The sequence below is a fragment of the Peromyscus eremicus genome, chromosome 1, assembly GCF_949786415.1.
Source record: "Peromyscus eremicus chromosome 1, PerEre_H2_v1, whole genome shotgun sequence".
Lineage (NCBI taxonomy): Eukaryota > Metazoa > Chordata > Mammalia > Rodentia > Cricetidae > Peromyscus > Peromyscus eremicus.
In genome coordinates this window covers 35,404,298-35,423,721 of record NC_081416.1, presented here as the reverse complement: position 1 = coordinate 35,423,721, position 19,424 = coordinate 35,404,298, and the positions used below count along the sequence as shown (strand labels likewise).

Here is a 19,424-nt window from a genome sequence, read left to right as displayed (position 1 = left end):
TTACATTTTGAAAGGACAGTGTCTCAGGTTCCCAGGAGGAAATGGTGAAAGTCTAGGAGCTGGCAGGCTAGGGAGGTGGCAGGCCATTTAGCTGTCACACCAGACAGAGGGAGGTGAGAATTCATACCTTTTCTTGCTATTATGAAATGTCAAGTGAGGGAAAAAATATATGTAGGAACCTAGACGGCCTCTGTCAGTATTTCTAAAAGTCAAGTGATAGATGGTAAACCTACTAAAAATGCCTCAAGATGCCTGTCAAGAAAATATAAGAGCCAGACATGGTGGTCCATGCCTGCAATTCGGTATCTGGAAGGATGATGCAGGAGGATTGGGAGTTGAGGGCCATCAAAAATATAAAGTGCAGAAAGAAAATACTTGTAAGGGTATGTCCTTTTCCAAGCATCTCTGGCAGTGGTAGATATTGTAAGTACATTAGATTCTTATGGTTGCAGTATCCTAGGTAAAGTTGTCATGTAATTATTCCATTTATTCATTTTTGCTTTATTGGTCAAATGTAAAGGAGTCAGTAGTGAAACATGCTGTTCATTTGATAGAAATCAAAGCTGACCGTGTGATACTTGTATGTCATTTTGTTGGGGAAAATAAAATGTAATTCTTGACCTATAGCACACTTTTGAACAAGGTAGCCCCAATCCAAGCGTTGAGACCCACTTTGTGGGTGACCTGGTTCAGAGTTGAGTTGGATTATAAATCTTGCTGCAGAGTATGTTCCTACTGTGAATGCAAAGTTGTCCCATATCTCCTCTGATCTCTTTCTCCTATGCTTATCTCAAAACTTTCAGGACAGACTACACTTAGCAGTTTATAACCTCTGGGTGTTTTTTTGTTTTGTTTTGTTTTGTTTTTTTAATTCCATAACAAATACCCTTCCCCCATCCTTCTAAACTGCACAGCTTTAGACTCCTCAGCATCCCATCACTGGGCTGTTTGACTTAAATTATTTCAAATTATCCTACAATGACCATCTTGAGCATCTTAGTCTTCCTCAGGCTCACTGAGCCATGACTGACACCTGGGTCTAACCTCCCAGGCTCTGGTGCCATACAATCAGTACGGGATGTGGTTTTGTTTCTAATAGCTGGGTGGGTAGCTATTAAAACTACATATCAAGGAAGAATACAGATACCTGCACTTCGTTCCTCGATTGTCAAGAAACAGGAGTCTGCCGTGGTGAAGAAGTCAAGCCCTCCCCCAGCATCGCCACCTGACCTCGCCCACTCCAAGGACTCTGATGCACCGTTCTAATTATTATCGCCTCCTCTGGATGGGACAAAGATAAGGATGAGAAGGGTGGCAGAGGTGACTGTGGCGTGCTCATGGCTTCTGTTTCATTCCTGGCCAGAATTCTGGGGTTCCCTAGATAATCGGGGAACAGCTGTGATCTTGAGGAAATTTATCAGTCGTGTGTATGAAGCTTCCCCGGGAGCCTGGCCTGGGGAGAAAGCATTTTCTCACCCCCTGCCATACTATGTCATTCTAGTTTCTAGTTTTTTTTCCCCCAGATTACTTCCTGTGTAGGATACCCCCAGGACTGCAGTAATTTCCCTCTGCCATCCCTCCAACCCCAGGTGAACCTTCCAAACCATGACTTCATTCTCTTATGGAGTAAGCCATAATTGTACTTCTGTTACTTAAAGTAAACAAGACTTATTTTGGCTTCAGGTAGCTCTCTTTTCCATAACTATTAAAGTCAACTGATCAGCTTCCACAAGTGATGAAGAAAATACAGGCTAGGGATGTAGCTCAGTTGGTAAGGTATTTGCCTTGCATTCTCATAGCCCCAGGTTTGATCCCCAGTACTGCATGAACCAACCAGGCCCACGTTTAATCCTTGCACTTCAGAGGATCGGAAGTTCAAGGCCAGCCTCAGCTACATAGGGAACTGGGCCAGTTTAGTCTATATATGAGGCTGTCTCATGAAAAGAGAGGGGAAAAAAGGGGGATTAAAAAAAAAAAAAAGAAAAAAACCAACTTTATTCAGTATCAGACTTACTGCTTTGGACTTGAAAGGAATCATTGGAAGACACAACAGCTATTGTTTGAAGGGAAGGAATTTCTAAGCAAATTAGTCTAAAGCATACATCCTGCAGTACCTAACTGAGGTGGTATATGTGCAGAGCATACATCGCATTGTGTACAGCCTCCATCTACAGTCAGTAGAATAGATGGGGAAAGATCACTTGGTGGATTGTAGAGGTAATAGGGAAAAAATGGTTTCCAGAGGAAGCAGAACAAACCAAATCCCAGTACTATGCGCATGTGCACCATGCACTCAGGGTTTGCAAGTCTCCACTTATGGGTGGAGCATGGTGCTTCTCTTCGTGCACATGACATAGCCTTCGTATTCCTGTGTCCATTCACCAAGGTAGGCAGGAAAGAGCTTGCCACCTGCCCCTGTAAGCCCCGAGTTCAGGGGGATCTTTCTCTTCCCCCACCCCCAGGCCTATATCTTTGCAGAGTCACACATCCTAGTATGAGATAGATCGCTGTGCAAAATGGGTGTAAAAAGCTGTCTGTGGACTGGGGGAAGGGGCGTTGCTCTTGCCACAGGAAGTAGTGCACTTCAATCATGTATACTTAGGCCTTACATCATATAAAATAACAATGAAAACCACCTAGGGGAGGATAAAGGCTTCAACAGAACCAGACCACCTTCTCCAAATCATTCTATAATTAGTCTGTTATTCAAGGGACTTCATTTTTTTGTTTGTTTATTTAAACCTAGACTTTGCTGGGGGGCGGTGGTTAACTGTTGCAGTTCTGCAGCAAGTATTCTGCTATCCCAGTGCATTTTATAGGCCCTTAAGAGTTGACCATTATCCAGGTCAGATGAGAGCCTTTGCTGCCCGAGCCTAGATCTTCTGTTCGTGGGCTGCCAACACAGCCATTGTCCTGGAAGGGATGATGGGGGAGGATTGGACAATAGAACATGTTGGCATCCTGTGAGAAGGAGAGAAAATTCTGAGAAGGGTGTTACAGAAAGTTAAATGCAATTAATAGTAAGGTGACTCCATTCCATTTTTTACAGAGAATGGGTCTTGATTGTGGGAGGATCATCAAGTGTTGAAGGGGATGAATTTCAACCAGAACTAGCAATACCTGTAATCCTAGGCAGAAGGATTGTCATGGGTTTGACCTTTATTGGTGGAATTATTTAGGCCACTCCACGTAGTTAAAAGGAGATTTATTTAATGGCGTAACTTACAAATTAAGGGATAGGTAGGTCGCGGGGTCTGGGGAAGGTGTATCACAGTCCAGCGGTGTTCTCTGGAGCTCTCCTCTGTCTACCTCCACCATCCAGCGTCCTGGAACCAAGCGAGCGTTCGCCGATCCGGATCTCGGGTCCCCAGGCGCCTCCCTTGGCCCCGCCTTGTAGGCGTGACAGTTGCCGAAGTCTCAATGGGGGTTGGAACTTCCAGAACAAAGCTGGAATGGCTACCCACTACAACCTTCCTGGGGTTTGGAAGAGAGTCTATTTCACCACCTCCAGCACCAGATACATGAAACGTTCAGTCACCCGCATGAGGATGCTCCAAAGAGAAAGAGGCTCTTCTGCTGAGCTGAGGTGTCGGTAAACCAGCTGGGGCAGGAGGCTGCACCCTGGAGGGCTTGGTACCAGACTAAGGTGTGTATAGGACGGCAGAAGCAGCTCAGCGACTGGAAGACAACTTCCTTAGATCATCTTTGTGCTTCCTTCTCATTTTGGGGCAGAGGGGCAGAAGCAGCAGGAAAGACTGTCTGGTCCAGAGGGGCTTTATTTTTTAAGTAAATAAGATACATTTGTTCTCTTTGTATAGTTCCGACACCAAGTCTCTCCTCTTCTGAGCGTGTGTGGCTCTGGACTTGTCTCTTTAGTGGACCTAGGGCCTGCAGGTTTGACAGGACAGAGGAGGCAGGCGCAGGTGGCCTTTGTGACTTTGTGCTCTCGGAGTTCTAGTATATTCTTGGGTCTAGTCCGTGGTGTTTAATTCTTCCTTCACAGGAGCACAGGTGAAATCAGGAGTCTGTCCATCACAGATGTATGGCGCAAAGGGTGCTTGTAATCTGTCAGTAGAAAAATGATACTGTAGATGTCACTGGGGGTCGGCTATGAAAGCCACGACTACAGAAAGGTCTGGCAGGTGGGTTGATGCCGGGTTTTAAAAAATGCTAATTTTAAAGGAAACACTCAGAATTAGAGTGTGTGTGTGTGTGTGTGTGTGTGTGTGTCTTCTTTTTGGTGCCATTCAGATACTCTTTTTAAAAACAAGTAAAATACGAGTTAAGAGTTTCTGTATTTCAAAACAGTAGAAAAATGGTGGCCCTGTGTTGGAATTGATTGTAAACAGGAAAATGTGCCATATACTGTGATGCGTATTACAGAAGTACAAATGTATCTCAGCCTGCAGGGGGTGGAGAGGCAGGAGAACACCTTGGTTCTTGCCACAGTCATCCAAGAATCTAATTTCCGAGCCTTCGGTAGTCTTGTTTTTCGACCTCTTGTGTTTGTCCCTGATGTTGTATTCATGAGGCCCGTCTATGCATTAAAAATAAAACAAAACAGTGACCCGCTCTGGCCAGAAGACTTGCCCATCCTTTGACTGAGTATTGTCGGTTAATTTATGCAGGCCCCTTTGCACTTCAGCTTTTTCCCTACTGGTTGCTAGGCAACCCCTTGAGTTACTGCGCATGCCTCTTTTATGATAACTGTCATTATGATTATTTTTTAATTATACAACTGGGACCGTGGATTAAAACAGCATCTTGTCACTCACGCCTTGCCACTGCCTCTGAGCATTCCCGAACACGGGCTGCGGGCGGTCATCTTCCAAAATTTACGTGCCAGGGATTTTATGATTATCTTTTGATGTTGGGTGGCGTCACAAAGGAACTGGAGATGCCATCAGAAGGGCAGCGAGATTTTTGTGGGAAACAACTAGCCCATATATCACAAGCGGTTATTGATTTAGGGAGGCCAAATCAGGTATTAGGATCTTGAATGTCAATTATCCTTCTCTGTCGCTTTAACTGAGTCTGCTTCCAGCATTAAGTGACTTGAAAAGCGTGCTGCTCTGCAGCCTGTTCTTCCGAGTGACAAAACGCCAAAGCATGTCTCTACTAAACCTGCTTTCAATAAACCCACCATGCAATGGGGGGAGGGCACAGCACAGATTCTGGAAACATGCAGCGTGCACATTAGCAATTGTTCATTTTTCTCTTCTTCTTTTTTTTTTCCCCCAAATTGCTAAATTACTCCACACACATAAGTGCATTTAGGGGACATGAAGGGGCTCCTCGGGCAAGGGATAATAGAAGGGACTCATGGCGTGCAGAATACTGTAAAAGGAATGGCACAGGAGGATTGTGGGGAGCATACAACAGCTTCACATTTGCATTGCTCTGTATATTTTAACATATTTTCTAAATATACAGTGAATTTGAAGACAAAGGGAACATGGAGTCATGTCTGTGTGCTTTCTTTTAACCTGCTCTGTTATTCATTTAAAATGGGGCTTGGGGCTCACTAAGTTATTTTAAATATTTCTGTCATGTTGAAAAGAGATTATCTCCTGACAGGGGACTCCACAGAGTACTTGTCACGTTGTGTGTGTGTGTGTGTGTGTGTGTGTGTGTGTGTGTGTGTGTGTGTGACAGAAATGGGGACCTCATTGTTCTTTCATGTGATTTGAAGCCAACACAAGGGACATCAGCCTCCAGTGCAGTGGTGGGCGTTCCCTCCATGTACAGAGCCCCCCCCCCCCCATGTTCCTGTATTCGAGGGACCTCCTTTGCTTTGTTGACAGTCTCTGAAATGACCCCCTTCCCTGAGGAGTGCTTCATCTGCTCTGTTTCTGTTTGTCTCCCCCATCCTGCAGTTCAGGGCGACAGCTCAGTGAAGTCTTCATTCAGTTACCTTCCAGGAAAGAGTTACCAGAATACTATGAATTAATTAGGAAGCCAGTGGATTTCAAAAAGATAAAGGTAGATACTCTGTTCACTGTTATTCTTGGAGTAAACAAAGGAGATGCATGGATGCTCTGGAGTGATTCTAGGTGGGGCTGGGGTCGTGGCCTCCTGGTTGCTAACTGCTGACTTGCCCCAGGAAAGGTGGGGATGGGGTGACATTGATCCTTTCCATGCATGTTACTTGATCACTGAAAGCTCAGATTATATACATTGCATGTTGCTGAGAACCCTCCTCTCCCTCCATTATCACTCATTTCCCATTCTGTGCACCTTCCTCCCCATCCCTAGGAACACTGGTGGGAGGGTGGTCTTGGGCAGTGGCACCCCTCAGGGTTGGGCGGTCCCACCCACTCAACAAGGCTGACCCTATGAAGACATGGGAAATCTAGGCTTTCTTAACAAGTAAGGACAGTTACATATTCCTCTTCTGTTTTGTTCACAATTCCCATCAGGAAAGAATTCGAAACCATAAGTACCGGAGCCTGGGTGACCTGGAAAAAGATGTCATGCTTCTCTGTCACAATGCACAGACATTCAACTTGGAGGGATCCCAGGTATGTGTCAAGTTGTCTGAGAAATGTCTACTCTTAACCATGCCGAGGTTCTTGGAAGTGAAGCATTTCATCTCTACTTTTTGAATCGTTGCCTCCACCCCAGCAGAACACTGAACACTGAAAGACCATGTTCTCTCTGTCAGTGAGAATAAAGGGAGGTTTTGTGCCATAGCTGGGTGGGCTTCTACTCACACTTCCTTCAAGGCTCATCTTCCCATTAGAGGAGGAATTCAAGCAAGCCATTGGAGGTAATACTGAAAGCCTGGGTACCATCTCTGTACTTACAGAGACTGTACACAATGAAAGTTACCTTCATTTTTCTAACTGTAACTGCACACGAGGAGTTCAGAGCACAGTGATTTAAAACAGAATGGGGGGGGGGGGTGCCTCTAATTGCTATTTTTAAAAAAATTCTTTAAGTTCCCTTCTCCATAGTCAGGAAGTCATTGTAAGTAACAGTGAATTTATGAGCATAAGGAGGAGGACATTTCTACTTTAATTACAACTCAATTCCACTTACCTTTGATGGGAACTGATTTTTTTTTTTCTATCTATCATTCTGGCCTGATGCTCCCATATCCGGTAAAAGAAAAGGAACAGGGCAGGTTGAGTTACACAGAGATCCTGCATGAAGCATGTTGCCCAGCAGAGTACCCTTCCCAGCCAGATACTACAGTGATGCCTCCAGGCATCTCTCCACCTTGGCCTCTTGCCTTTCACCTTTGCCCTCTTGCCTCCCGCCCCGCACCCCACCCCCACTCCCAACCCCCACCCCTGCCAGCTCCTCACCCTCACTTGTCAACCCAGATCTCTGGCAGATTTTCCCAGGGTCCCATCCCTCAGTGTTACCCTTCATTTCCCTGTTGTCCTCGCCTTTGGCCTCAGGCTGACCTACCACTTCCTTGAGGGGGTCATCCAGACAGCAAAAGAATTCAATCCCAGAGAACAAAGGCTATTCCTTTATCCATTGCTTTTGAATTGTGGTCACAAAACAACATAAACTTTATCATCTTAACTATTTTTTAAGGGTGCAGTTCAGTTGTGCTGAGGCTGCTCGTGTGGGTATTTAACAAGTCTCTGACAGTATTTCATCTCTTAGACATGATGACATGTGGTGATATATTTTGTACCCCTAATAAAATTTGCCTGAAGATCAGAGAACAGAACAAGCCACTAGATTAAACAGAGAGGCCAGGCTGTGGTGACACACACCTTTAATCCTAGCACTTGAGAGGCAGAGATCCTTCTGGATCTCTGTGAGTTCAAAGCCACCCTGGATTACATAAGATTGACTCAGTCTAGGAGAGAAACAGAGCCAGAAAGTGATGGCTGGGTGGAGAAAGATATATAAGCCATGAGGAGACAGGAACTAGAAAGCTTTTTGGCTGAGAAATCCCCTTCGGCTAGAAAGCCTTTTCAGGCTGAGGAGTTGGTGAAGTAAGAGGTGGTGGCTGTGGCTTGTTCCTTTGTCTCTCTGATCTTTCAGCATTTACCCCAATGTCTGGCTCTGGGTTTTTTATTAAGACCATTTAGGAATTCGTATTGCAGTGACACCCTACACCTTTAACAGTTCTCCCCTACCCCAGTTCCTATAACCACCCTTCTACTGTTGTACCCAGAGTCCCCCAAAGACCACCAAGAGAACGAATCCAATGCAAAAGCAAAGAGTCTTTTTATTGTTACAAATTAACTCGGGACTCTCCGTCCACATGATGCAGCAGCAGAGCAGGAGAGACCCGGAGTAGCGATGGGGCAGGGTTTTTAAAGCAAGGGGGGCTTGGAGTCTACAGACTTCATAGGAACAGACTCAGGATTGGTTTATGCGAGTGGCAATCATGTTAGTAACTTTTAATTGGCTAGGGTTAGTTGGGAGTTACAGTTACTAATTTTGGAGCAGGCCTGGACAAGTCCCAGGCTTTGTTGTCCTGGAGCTGCCATGGAGGCTGGCTAGCCTAGCACATACTGACTATGGGGGCTGACTCAGTGGCCCAGGCTCTGTCCTTGACTCATGCACATAGCTCTAAGTTGGTGAGAGGTCCCAGACAGTAAACAGCTGGCTTAACCTTGAGCAGTCAGAGTACATGTAGAAAGGGAGCTACTGCAAGGACTATGTCCTTTGTTCATGGCCCTTCCAGAAACTGCTTGCTCAAGTCTCAGGAAACTAAAATTGAGGCCTGATCCCTGAGAGAAGCCTGAGCAGCCTGTTATGGCGTCTGCTTGGTCCTTTCACTACCATGTGCAAGTTTGACTACATAAGTAGGACTACCTAAGTCCATCTTTTGGTGACTGGCTTCCTAGGGCTCTTCTGTGTTGTAGCAGGTGATGGGAAGTCCTTCCTCCCAAAGGCTGAATCTTATCCCCTGCGTCTGCCATGGTTTCTTTCGTCACGGATCTGTCTACAGATCTAGGAGTTCCCTCTTAGCTCTTGGCGATGGTGCATCTTTGGAACATGGGTGTGTGGAGGATATTTATTTCCTCCAGACTCTGCTTCTAATTATTTTGGGTATATATCCAGAAGTGAGATTGCTGGATCATATAGCAGTTCTATTTTCATTTCTTGAGGGAAAGGACTGTGTTTAGGTAGATTTCCTATTTCTCTCCTTGTTTCTGTCTCTGCGTGGGACGGTGCATGGGTAGCTGTACGGTGCTGCGCACAGTGTGTTAGGTGACTTTTGGCTACACTGAAGCTCAGCAACAGGGAACAGCCTTGTAAAGGGTTCCCTTGCCACGGTATTTAAGAGAATGACTTAAATAAGTGGTTTAAAATACTGATTTTGTTGTCAAAGATAAGACTGCCTTCTGCACCCATCTGCCCCAACACATTCCTTTGAGTCTCGTTGAGTATATTTGGTCTTCCTTTGAGTATCTTTGTGCCTATAGTTAGATTCACTGGTTTGCCTCTGGGGTTTTCACAAGAGTTGATGGTAGCCTGGTGAGTTGGCTCAGTGTTTAAAGCATTTGCCACACAAGTATGAGGGCCAGTTTAGATTTCCGACATCATGGTGGGTTTAGGGGCCAGCCTGTAATTCTAGCAGATAGAGATCCTGCCTCAACAAGTAATATAAAGAGTGACTGAGGAAGATTCCCGATGTCCACATGCATGACCACACACATACAAACGCATAGACTGTATACATGGATAGGTGGGGGTGGGGGGGACTAATAGTGGCCTCTCTTAAAATAAGCTTGTGTGTGTGTGTGTGTGTGTGTGTGTGTGTGTGTGTGTGTGTGTGTGTTGTCTAAGGAGGTGTACACAGTTGTGGGTCTGTGGCCGCAGCATATGGTTTTTTAACAGTTGACACTTTGACCCTTTAGATCTATGAAGACTCCATTGTCCTGCAGTCAGTGTTTAAGAGTGCTCGGCAGAAAATCGCCAAAGAAGAAGAGAGTGAGGAAGAAAGCAATGAGGAGGAGGAGGAAGAGGATGAAGAGGAGTCCGAGTCAGAGGGTAAGCCCCTGCATCTGGCCCCTTCCACCTGCTGGGCTATTTCCACAGATACTAAAGGCCGTGCACGTGCCCTGCTCAGGCCCAGCTTTCTCAGCTGTTAAAATTGAGTGCACCTACCACAGAGCTCAGGGCTGCCAAGGTTCATTGAGAGTACTCTGCCCATGTTGCCTTTGGATGTTGGAGTAACACTGGTGTGCATGCCACCCGGGACCCCTGTAGCCTGACAGCTACAGGGCTTAAAGAACATGACTGTTGGCCCCATCACCTACATGTTTAACGAGTTCCCACAGGCTGCTGCTCAGCCCAGGCCACACTTAGACAGTCATTGATTTTTGAAAATAATTGTCAAACTGATCTCAGTACGCCCGTCAATTTTGGTCTGCGTGGAGACATGCTTCCAAGACCATCATTTGGTTTATTGCTAATCACTTGCTTAGTGTAGGTAACTTAGAAGGTGAAAATAAGTGGTACAATCTATAGTATTTTGAGGAGTGTTTCGGTTTTATATATTTTGTAGCAAAAGTTTTCACACTTAAGTCTAAAATCATTTAAAAATGTATCAAAATGTCTTGATTTTATTGTTCCAATGAGGCTATCTATTTCCTTACATTGTCGCAAGAGATTGAAAGTCTCATCTCAGGTATTCTTTCTGCAGGGATCGAATCCCCTGTCCCCACTGTAGTATGTACAGCCAGTCTTGAGGTCTACAAACACTGGCTCACGGGGTAGATCCTCCTTCTCGGGACCTCACCCTCAAATATTTGGAAGCGGGAGCTCTGGACTACCTACTGTAGAGGTTCCTTCAGGGCTGTAGCACTTTGCACTCTTCCGAGTAAGATCAGAAATGGCTGCAGTCTTCCTGAAAGTGCATTTGACAGACAGCGATAGAGTGTCCAGTATGGTTGCCTCTACTGTACCCCCACCAAATTTTGCCAACGTGGCTAGACAGTGGCTTTGTTTGTCCCAGTGCCAATCACTGGGGACTGGTTAAATCAATTATAGAGTAAATCATGCACAGAACTTTTCAGGTGTTGAAAAGAATTAAGCTGTATGTCTGAGCTAATACATATGGCTGTCTCCTGTGTGTAAGTAAAGAACAAATACATGGACAATGGGTGTGCCTGAAGATCCACGTAATAACTAAATAAAACTTCAAATCAATCTCTCTCTCTCTCTCTCTCTCTCTCTCTTTCTCTTTCTCTGCGTGTGTGTGTGTTTGTGTGTGTGTGTGTGTGTGTGTGTGTATGTGTCTATACATACTTGAATTCTTGGTATGATAGTCTCTAGAATTTATTTACGGATATAAACTATATTTTTTTTTCTGGAAATAATCACTAGAGAGCCATGAAACTGGGTAAAGGAAGCATGTTGTCATTTTTTTATTTCCGTTTTGTTCTCTTTCTACGTTAAAAAAATGCAACTTGAACAACTAGAATTTTTAAATTAGCATAACTTACACAGTGGAATCATCCTTTTTTACCCTTTGTAAGATTTATTAATAGTTAATGAAAATTTTTAACTTGATAACTGCCCATCAGGAGCCGGGAAAAGGATCCCTCTCCTACTCTGAGGTCTTCCTCCCTGTGACAGGGTCACTGACCTTCCAAACAGAAACATGCCTGCAGGTAGAACAGGATTAACTACACAGGGTGAACTGGCATGCTGGTGAGGCTCCCGGGTACTTGGGGAAGTCAAGCTTGTTGTTATCTGCAGGTAAGATAATAATCTTACTGATTTTTGAATCCTCACTGTGGTCTCTTTTGTTTCTACCCCAGCAAAGTCTGTGAAGGTGAAAATCAAGCTCAATAAAAAAGAAGAGAAAGGCCGGGACACGGGGAAAGGCAAGAAAAGGCCCAATCGAGGCAAAGCCAAACCTGTGGTGAGCGACTTTGACAGCGAGGAGGAGCAGGACGAGAACGTGAGTGCGTGCACACGCCTGGGCTCCCACTCCCAGGCTGTCTTGGGGTACACACTCCTCCTGGTGGTCATGCCGAGGACAGAGCTGCGAAATTTAGAACAAAGCGTCCAAAGCTGAGTGTGTCACTGGGAATAAAAAGCTCCGCCCTCGGTTTCCAATCCCCTTTTCCATGTCCTCGTGCACGGACGTGCAAATACAGTTTTCTTCATGGCTGGTTAATGTTTTATATCTCTCTCACCCAGCCTGCTGTGAGTGTATAAGCAGATCAGATGAAACAGTGCTTACAGGTGGGGGCGGGGGGGAAGCATGGTAATGTCAGAGTTTTCAGCTGTGGTGCGCCCTGAGACCACATATCTTGAGGCTTTATTTTTATCAGGAAAATTTTAAGGAGCATGCCATCAAAACAGGCACCTTCCGATCTGAAGAATAATCAATGTTTTTGTTAGCATCGTCACATAGGTGTGACTTGGGTCCTGGTTTCTCTGCAGGTCCCTAGGGAGTGAATGGCAGGAGCTGAAATCAGATTTCGGGAGCTTCGTAAATCTAGCACTCAAGTCTAGAGCTGTTGCCCATGCTGGTCTGGAAGAACAACAGACAGACACTTGGCCAGTCCTCCTCCATTAACTCTCGGCTTCCCTGCCACCCCGCCCCTGCACAGTTTTCATTCTGGAAAGACCATTTTCCATTTTTAGTATATATGTGAATTTGATTTTCCTTCAACACTTTGCTACTCCGGCCTGACTGGAAAGTTCTAGAATTAGGCTTGCTGTGTTTTAGTTACATTTTAAAACACCATGTTTTCTTGAGATGGCTTACCAGTGAGCCGACATTCAATGTGTGATCTTTTTCTTGTTGTGGGACAGTTTTCCAAAGCTCGGGTAAAAATAGAAACGGTCAGCCGTAAACTCCAGAAACCAAAGCGGCAGACAGCAAGTGCGGCTGGCAGACATTGCCTGGGGGTTGTTAGTTCGGCATAGAGAGTGCCCATGCCTCTGCGGTGTCTGTCTTCCCTGAAGGAGACAGGGGTGCATTCACTCTCTCTGCCTTTCTCTTTTCAGGAACAGTCAGAAGCAAGTGGGACTGACGACGAGTGAGCGGCGTGGCCTTGAGCTGACCACGGCAGAACTGAAGACTCCCCCCACCCCTTACTCCCTTCTCCCCAGTGAGTTCATTTGCCCTTTGGGCACTGGGTTATTTCTCCATCCTCATTGTCATCTAGAACTAGCTTTAGGATAGTGCCAGACAAACATATGATATCATGGTGTAAAGAAAACAAAACACGTACACACACACACACACACACACACACACACACACACACACACACGAATATTTGTAACATATTGTGACCAAATGGGCCTCAAAGATTCAAAGATTAAAAACCAATGGAAGCTTTTGATGGAACAGACGTGGGTGGATAGTATATTTCTACAGGTAGGGCGGATTCGGTAACAGTTGGATGTGCTTGCCTCTGTCATCTGCCCTGACGAGAAGATGGTTATCGTCCGCAGCGCTGATGATCGGGAGAAGCCACTAAAAGCCTCTGGCTATTTTATTTTTTATCAGGCAGTTTTCAAGATTTCCATTTGTTCAGTATTGTTTTTCTGTTTGTTTTTTACACTGTGGTACATATAAGCAACTTTACTAGGTGACAAATGTACAGTAGTTAGATATCACCTACATATACATTTTTCCATTTTATGCTCTATGATCTGAAGGACAAAAAAAAAGCTTTTTGACTTGTATAAGATTTACGTCTACTGTAAACATTGCAGAAGTTTTCTTTTTTTTCTTTTGCTCTTGTTTTATTGACAACGCTATTGACTATTTACAGTGTCTAGAGTGTCCCAATGGCTTCTTTGGTCCACCTGAGCTCCTGTGTTACCAATGTGTATGGTCTCCTTCTCCCTAAAGTGTACTTAATCTTTGCTTTCTTTGCACAATGTCTTTGGTTGCAAGTCATAAGCCTGAGGCAAATAAAATTCCAGTAATTTCAAAGAACGTGGTGTTGGTACTTTGCTAATAAACCGATAACTTACCTTGATGCTGTGGCCTCTTCTTCCTGTGAGTCCGAGGGCGCTGAAACCTTTGGACTTGACGTGGAATCTTCCTGCAGAGAGAAGAGGAAGTTATTGCTCCACGGATCACATGGGCAGAGGGGACATCTCCAGAAACAATCTAGGTATGATGTTAAAGGCAAAGGCAACCATTGCTTTCCTAACTAGAAGAGAGGCTGCTGCCAGTCAAGCCACATGGACAGTCGGCCTTATCTCATGGCTTAAATTGCATTCATTGGTCAGAAAATCTATAAAAGTCCGTTTTTATGTGGAGACTGGTTCAGTGAATACCCGTATGCCGTTCCCACTGAGATTGAACAACATTTTATGCTCTGTGCCCCCTGTTTTAATAAACTGTGAGGATGTAACTCACAGTGTCACATGCTTGGCATACACTTGGCACAGCAGGATGAATTAACGTGTGTTTTCTCATAGTTAATGGACTAATCACCATCCTATTTCCCATCGTCCTAAATGTGTTTTTTTTTTTTTTTTTCAATCATATGTCTTAATGTCTTTTTAAAATCCTCAAAAAGTCATCACAGAGATCGGCCCATCCTTTCCCGGGGAACTGCTGGCAGAGTCAAAAGGAAGTTTCCTGTACCACTAGCAAGCAGGTGAACATTTTTTCTAAGGAGCAGTTGAGGGTCCCCAAGATTCCGCTAGGTGGAATGTCCAGTGCTTGATGAGAGCACAGTCTTAAGAAGCTTCATCTTCTTCTTCTTTTTTTTTTTTTTTCTTGGTTTTTTTTTTTTTTCGAGACAGGGTTTCTATGTGTAGCTTTGCGCCTTTCCTGGAACTCACTTGGTAGCCCAGGCTGGCCTCGAACTCACAGAGATCCGCCTGGCTCTGCCTCCCGAGTGCTGGGATTAAAGGCGTGCGCCACCACCGCCCGGCCGAAGCTTCATCTTCTTGTCAGCTCTTGTCTGACTTTTCCATTACCCAGAACATTCCAGAATATCATATGTCTTTTCTTGGTTTGCTTGTGGCTATTAGGGAGACTTGAAAGAAGATGCTGTGTTGGGTTTCCTTTCGGAGAACTCAGTGCCTCTCCCCTCAGCTCTCATTTCTGTATTGTCTGTGCTTTTCTTGGCTTCACAGGCCTTGCTGGGAAAGCTCTCCAAACCGTTGTTTTGATGGTTCAAGTCTTCTCTGTGTGAAGGCTGTGCTCCACTCCTCTGCTGCTGTATTTGCTGAACTCTTCTCCCTGAACCGGCACACTCATCCTGCCCAGTCCGGGAATAAACCCTCTGTCCACTGTCTCCATGCCATATTCACTCCCCACCCATTAGTCATCACGGTACTGCTGTGCTCTGTCAGTTAACAAGACTAGTGGTACCCCAATTCCGCATCATCCACCACTTAGCTTCTTTGGTAGGTACTGTGTCATCTCATGGTTACACTAAAAGGGTGATTATAACATGGTATTTTTAAAAGAAGTCCCATATTAATATATATCAGACCCAAGTAAACACACAGAGGCTTACATTAATTGAAACTCCTCGGCCATTAGCCCAGGCTTCCTACTGACTAACTCTTACACTTGAACTCAGCCCATTTCTGTCAATCTATATGTCGCCACGTGTTCCATGGCTTTACCTGTGTGTCCTTATGTGCTGCTCCCTGGATGGCAGGCTGGCGTCTCCTGACTCGGCCTTCCTCTTCCCAGAATTCTCCTTGTCTGCTCATCCCACCAATACTTCCTGCCTGGCTACTGGCCAATCAACGTTTTATTAAAACAGTGTACAGTGAATTATCCCACAGAACCTTTCTTTTACTAAAGCAAGTGCTTGAGATACTGAACTCACATTGAGAAAAGAATTGCCAGCTCACACTCCTGGAGCTGCCTGTCCACAATCCGTTCACCTTATTGTTCTGGCTAAGGCTGCACTTGACAGTGAAGCAGATGCCCGTGGGCAGGAGAGTAGCACTGAAGTCCTACAGTCACCTTCAGAACATGCCACCCGTGACCTCAAGACCTCAGGCTAGGCCCCACCTGCTCAAGCTACAGCTACCTCCCCAAAGCACCTCCTGGGGAAATGTTAAACCTTTAAGCCATGAGCCTTTGGAGGGTTAGTCAAGGTCCAAACTACATCAAAGTAATGTCCTAACTGTACTATTTTCTACTAGTTATTGTTACGCCTTTCTCTGCCTGCTTTATAAATTGGACTTTGATGCATTTGTAAAATGGACCCTTTATATCAAAATCAGCATTGTTGATAGTTTCAAGGGGTCTTAGGATGTGTCCATGTGGGAAAGGATCACTACCATATAGCTTCGGTCAAGTTCTCCAGGTGCACATTGTATGGAAGACATTCCTAAGCATTCCCCCCAGTGTAAACGCCGGAGCTACCCTTCCAGGGAGCTCCTGGGAGCCTTGCCACAGTTAGATTCTTCAGAGTTGGTTTCAGTCTCCTCTGTGCTCCTGGCTTGGCATACGCCTTCACTGTCTCAGCCTGAGTTAAGTAAGACCTGAGCTCAGAGCATGGTCCCAAATGAGGTGATTTTCAAGTCTGCCCTTTAGAATGGGATATTTTAGTGGACTGGTGTATGCCAGATACAGTCATATATCCTTCAACAGCACAACGCTTTGGGGGAAACACAGTGTCATGTGATGTCCTCACTGTGGATATTACAGGTTATGCTTATGAAAATAAATGACAACAACATTGCCAGATACTTCCTTGGGTACCACTGCTGTCTATGGAAAATCATTACCCAGTGTGTGGCTGCACCGTGGCAGGCGTGGTTAAGAAGGCTTTTACTTTTTTGGTAGGTACTGTGTCATCTCATGGTTACACTAAAAGGGTGGTTATAACATGGTATTTTTAAGAGAAGTCCCATATTAATATATTTTTTAATATATTAATATAGTTCTTTTAAAGCTGCTTTTTCTTTTTTAAAGTATTTTTTCCCCTTTGGTTATGAAACTGAGATCATAACGCTGACTTAGAATCAAATGTGTGGGCTGTTCCTGGCTTTGCCCCAGACGTACTTGGATCTCAGTGTCCTCTGCAAAATGTGGAGTGAGTTGTCTATAAGTCTAACCTTTAGTTCATGTATAGCCTTGTTATTAAAGGTTTCCACTATTTCGGGTAAAAAATTAACTTATAAATGTCACTAAAGAATACCAGAAAGATGAACAGAATTAAGAGGCAATTTGCAAAGTAGTGGTTCTCAACCTTCCTAAAGCTGCGACCTTTTAATACAGTTCTTCATGTTGTGGTGACCCCTAACCATAAAATTATTTCATTGCTACTTCATAACTGTAATTTTGGTACTGTTAGGAATCGTAATGTAAATAAATATCTGATATGCAGGATATCTGATACAGGACCCCCAAAGGGGTCGTAACCCACAAGTTGAGAACTGCTGTTGTAAAGGCTCATCAAGCATTGATGGTTTCAGAATTAATGTTTGGCAGAGTGTAGTTCCCTGGACCCACATAATTAGCATCACTTGGGGACATGGGACTCAGACTCATCCGAGACCCACTCAAGCAGAAACTCCTGGCGAGCCCTGGAATCCAACACACCTTCCCTGGTGTGGGAAACCACAAATCTAAATCTATCAGATTGCAGGCAAATTTCTGTTCCTTCATTTCTGGGGAGCAGTGTGCGGCCACATTCGTCTTGATTGCTATTGCTGTTTCCAGCATGAACACCCAGCACACTATCATTCTAAAGAAAGTCAGCGTATGTGAGAACGAATGAAAAGGCTGAAGGATTTCCTCTGTCACCTAGCTTTCCTGTCGAGTGTGTGACAGGAAACGGTCTTCATTTGTGTCTGAGTTCAGCCTCATTCTGTGATACGGTCTAATACTTGGGGGAAATATCTTCGGTTTGCTTAGCAGAAAGGTACAGACAGAGTCTCTGCTTATGGATACAGCCTTTTTTCCCCACAAGAATTTCATATTAACAGCCAATCTTGCTGTACAGATACCTTGGAGGAAAGAACCAAGATGTTTCTTTGAAGTTTGCTAGAGCTGCATTAAGATAAAGTATGGGTTTTTTGCTTATTTGAATATACACTCATAGAGTGTGTGAGGCTCAGCATTGGGGACGTAGATCTGAATATACAGTCATAGAGTGTGAGGCTCAGCATTGGGAGGTAGATTTGAATATACACTCACAGTGTGTAAGGCTCAGCTTGGGGAGGTAGAGACAGAAGAGTCACTGCTGTTGTGAGACTGTTTCACCCAAACAGAGCCCCTAGCAACATAGTATTCTAAACCTAGAGAAAAATGTTCCTCAAAAGTGAAGTCTAAACAGGAGTGTAAGTTCAAGGCCAGCCTGGGCTATATAGTGAGACACCCCAAACCCCATCTCAAAAAAAGGAGAGAGGGAGGAATAAAGTATACTAACAATATTAATAGTTTCTTAGATTTTTTTCTTTATCATTGATTTTCTGTAATTTCTCATAAAAATTTAGGAATTTTCTTTTTTATCATGAATGGGACCATCTTGCAAGAAATAGTCAAGATCCTTCAGGGGGGAAAAGAAAATAAAAGGCAGAGACTGAGCTGTATGAAGAAAGATTCCCAAAGCTATCCTGGATCCAGACCCCACCAAATACCAATGACATGTTTACAGTACATAGAGAAATAAATCTTAAGATTCATGTGAAGTCACAAAAGAATAGCCAAACAAACAAACAAAAAGGGAGGCAGTACTTCCTAGCTTGAGAATATACTAAAAAGCTGTAATAAGCAAAATAGCATGGTACTGGCATGAAAGCAACACGTGTTCTATCAAACTGAAAAGAAAGTCTTTAAAAACCCTCCGTCCTTACTGTCGATAACTGTGTGGTAAAGGTGCCAGAGCATGCCGTGGGAGAGTCTCTACTAAAAGCTGCTGGCGCTCTCGGGCATGTACCTGAAGAACGTCACATCCTGCGATCGGTCTTTTCACAGTGGCAAGAAATGAAGTCAGCCTACACATCCGTCAGCTGAAGAAAAGACAATGAAAACGTGCCACATGTATATCATGGGGTTTTATTCATCTGTACAGAAAAAAAATGATGAAATCAGCAGGGAAATGCATGAATCTGGAAGACATTAAGGGAGGTAGCCCAGGCTCCCACCACATGTTCTCTCATACACAGATCTCAGCCTCTGTTAAATGAGGAGAGGGGTAAAGGGCAGGAAACTAGAAGTGACTAAGGGAGAGCAGAGAGGACAAGAGAACACCGTGGAAGGAGGGACCTGGGGGAAAGGACAGTGGAGAAGGACGGGCCAGGGAAGGGAGAGGCGGGAGAATCAAGCCAAAGGAAGTATGGATGAAAATCCCTTATGGAAACCTGTTACTTTGTCAGCTAATTTAAAATTTATAATTAAAAATAAGTAGTGTTGTCCACATGCAAAAGAACGGAATAGGCGTCTCTCACATATACAAAGATCAACTCAAAATGGATTAAAAGTTAACTGTAAGAGCTGGAACTATGGACTACTTACTGAAAGACAACAGAGGAAGTTTCTTGAC

General features: G+C 44.5%; 1 protein-coding gene across 1 annotated transcript in view; it reads left to right on the top strand.

Annotated features, from left to right (window-relative positions):
* Smarca2 (SWI/SNF related, matrix associated, actin dependent regulator of chromatin, subfamily a, member 2) overlaps positions 1-13,931 on the top strand; it is a 172,882-nt gene extending 158,951 nt beyond the window's left edge. The window contains 5 exon segments of the mRNA XM_059259437.1: positions 5,877-5,982; positions 6,420-6,521; positions 9,837-9,969; positions 11,745-11,887; positions 12,946-13,931. Of these exon segments, the coding sequence (XP_059115420.1) occupies positions 5,877-5,982; positions 6,420-6,521; positions 9,837-9,969; positions 11,745-11,887; positions 12,946-12,981 (520 nt within the window). The 3' untranslated portion in view covers positions 12,982-13,931.
* Positions 13,932-19,424: the final 5,493 nt, after the last annotated feature.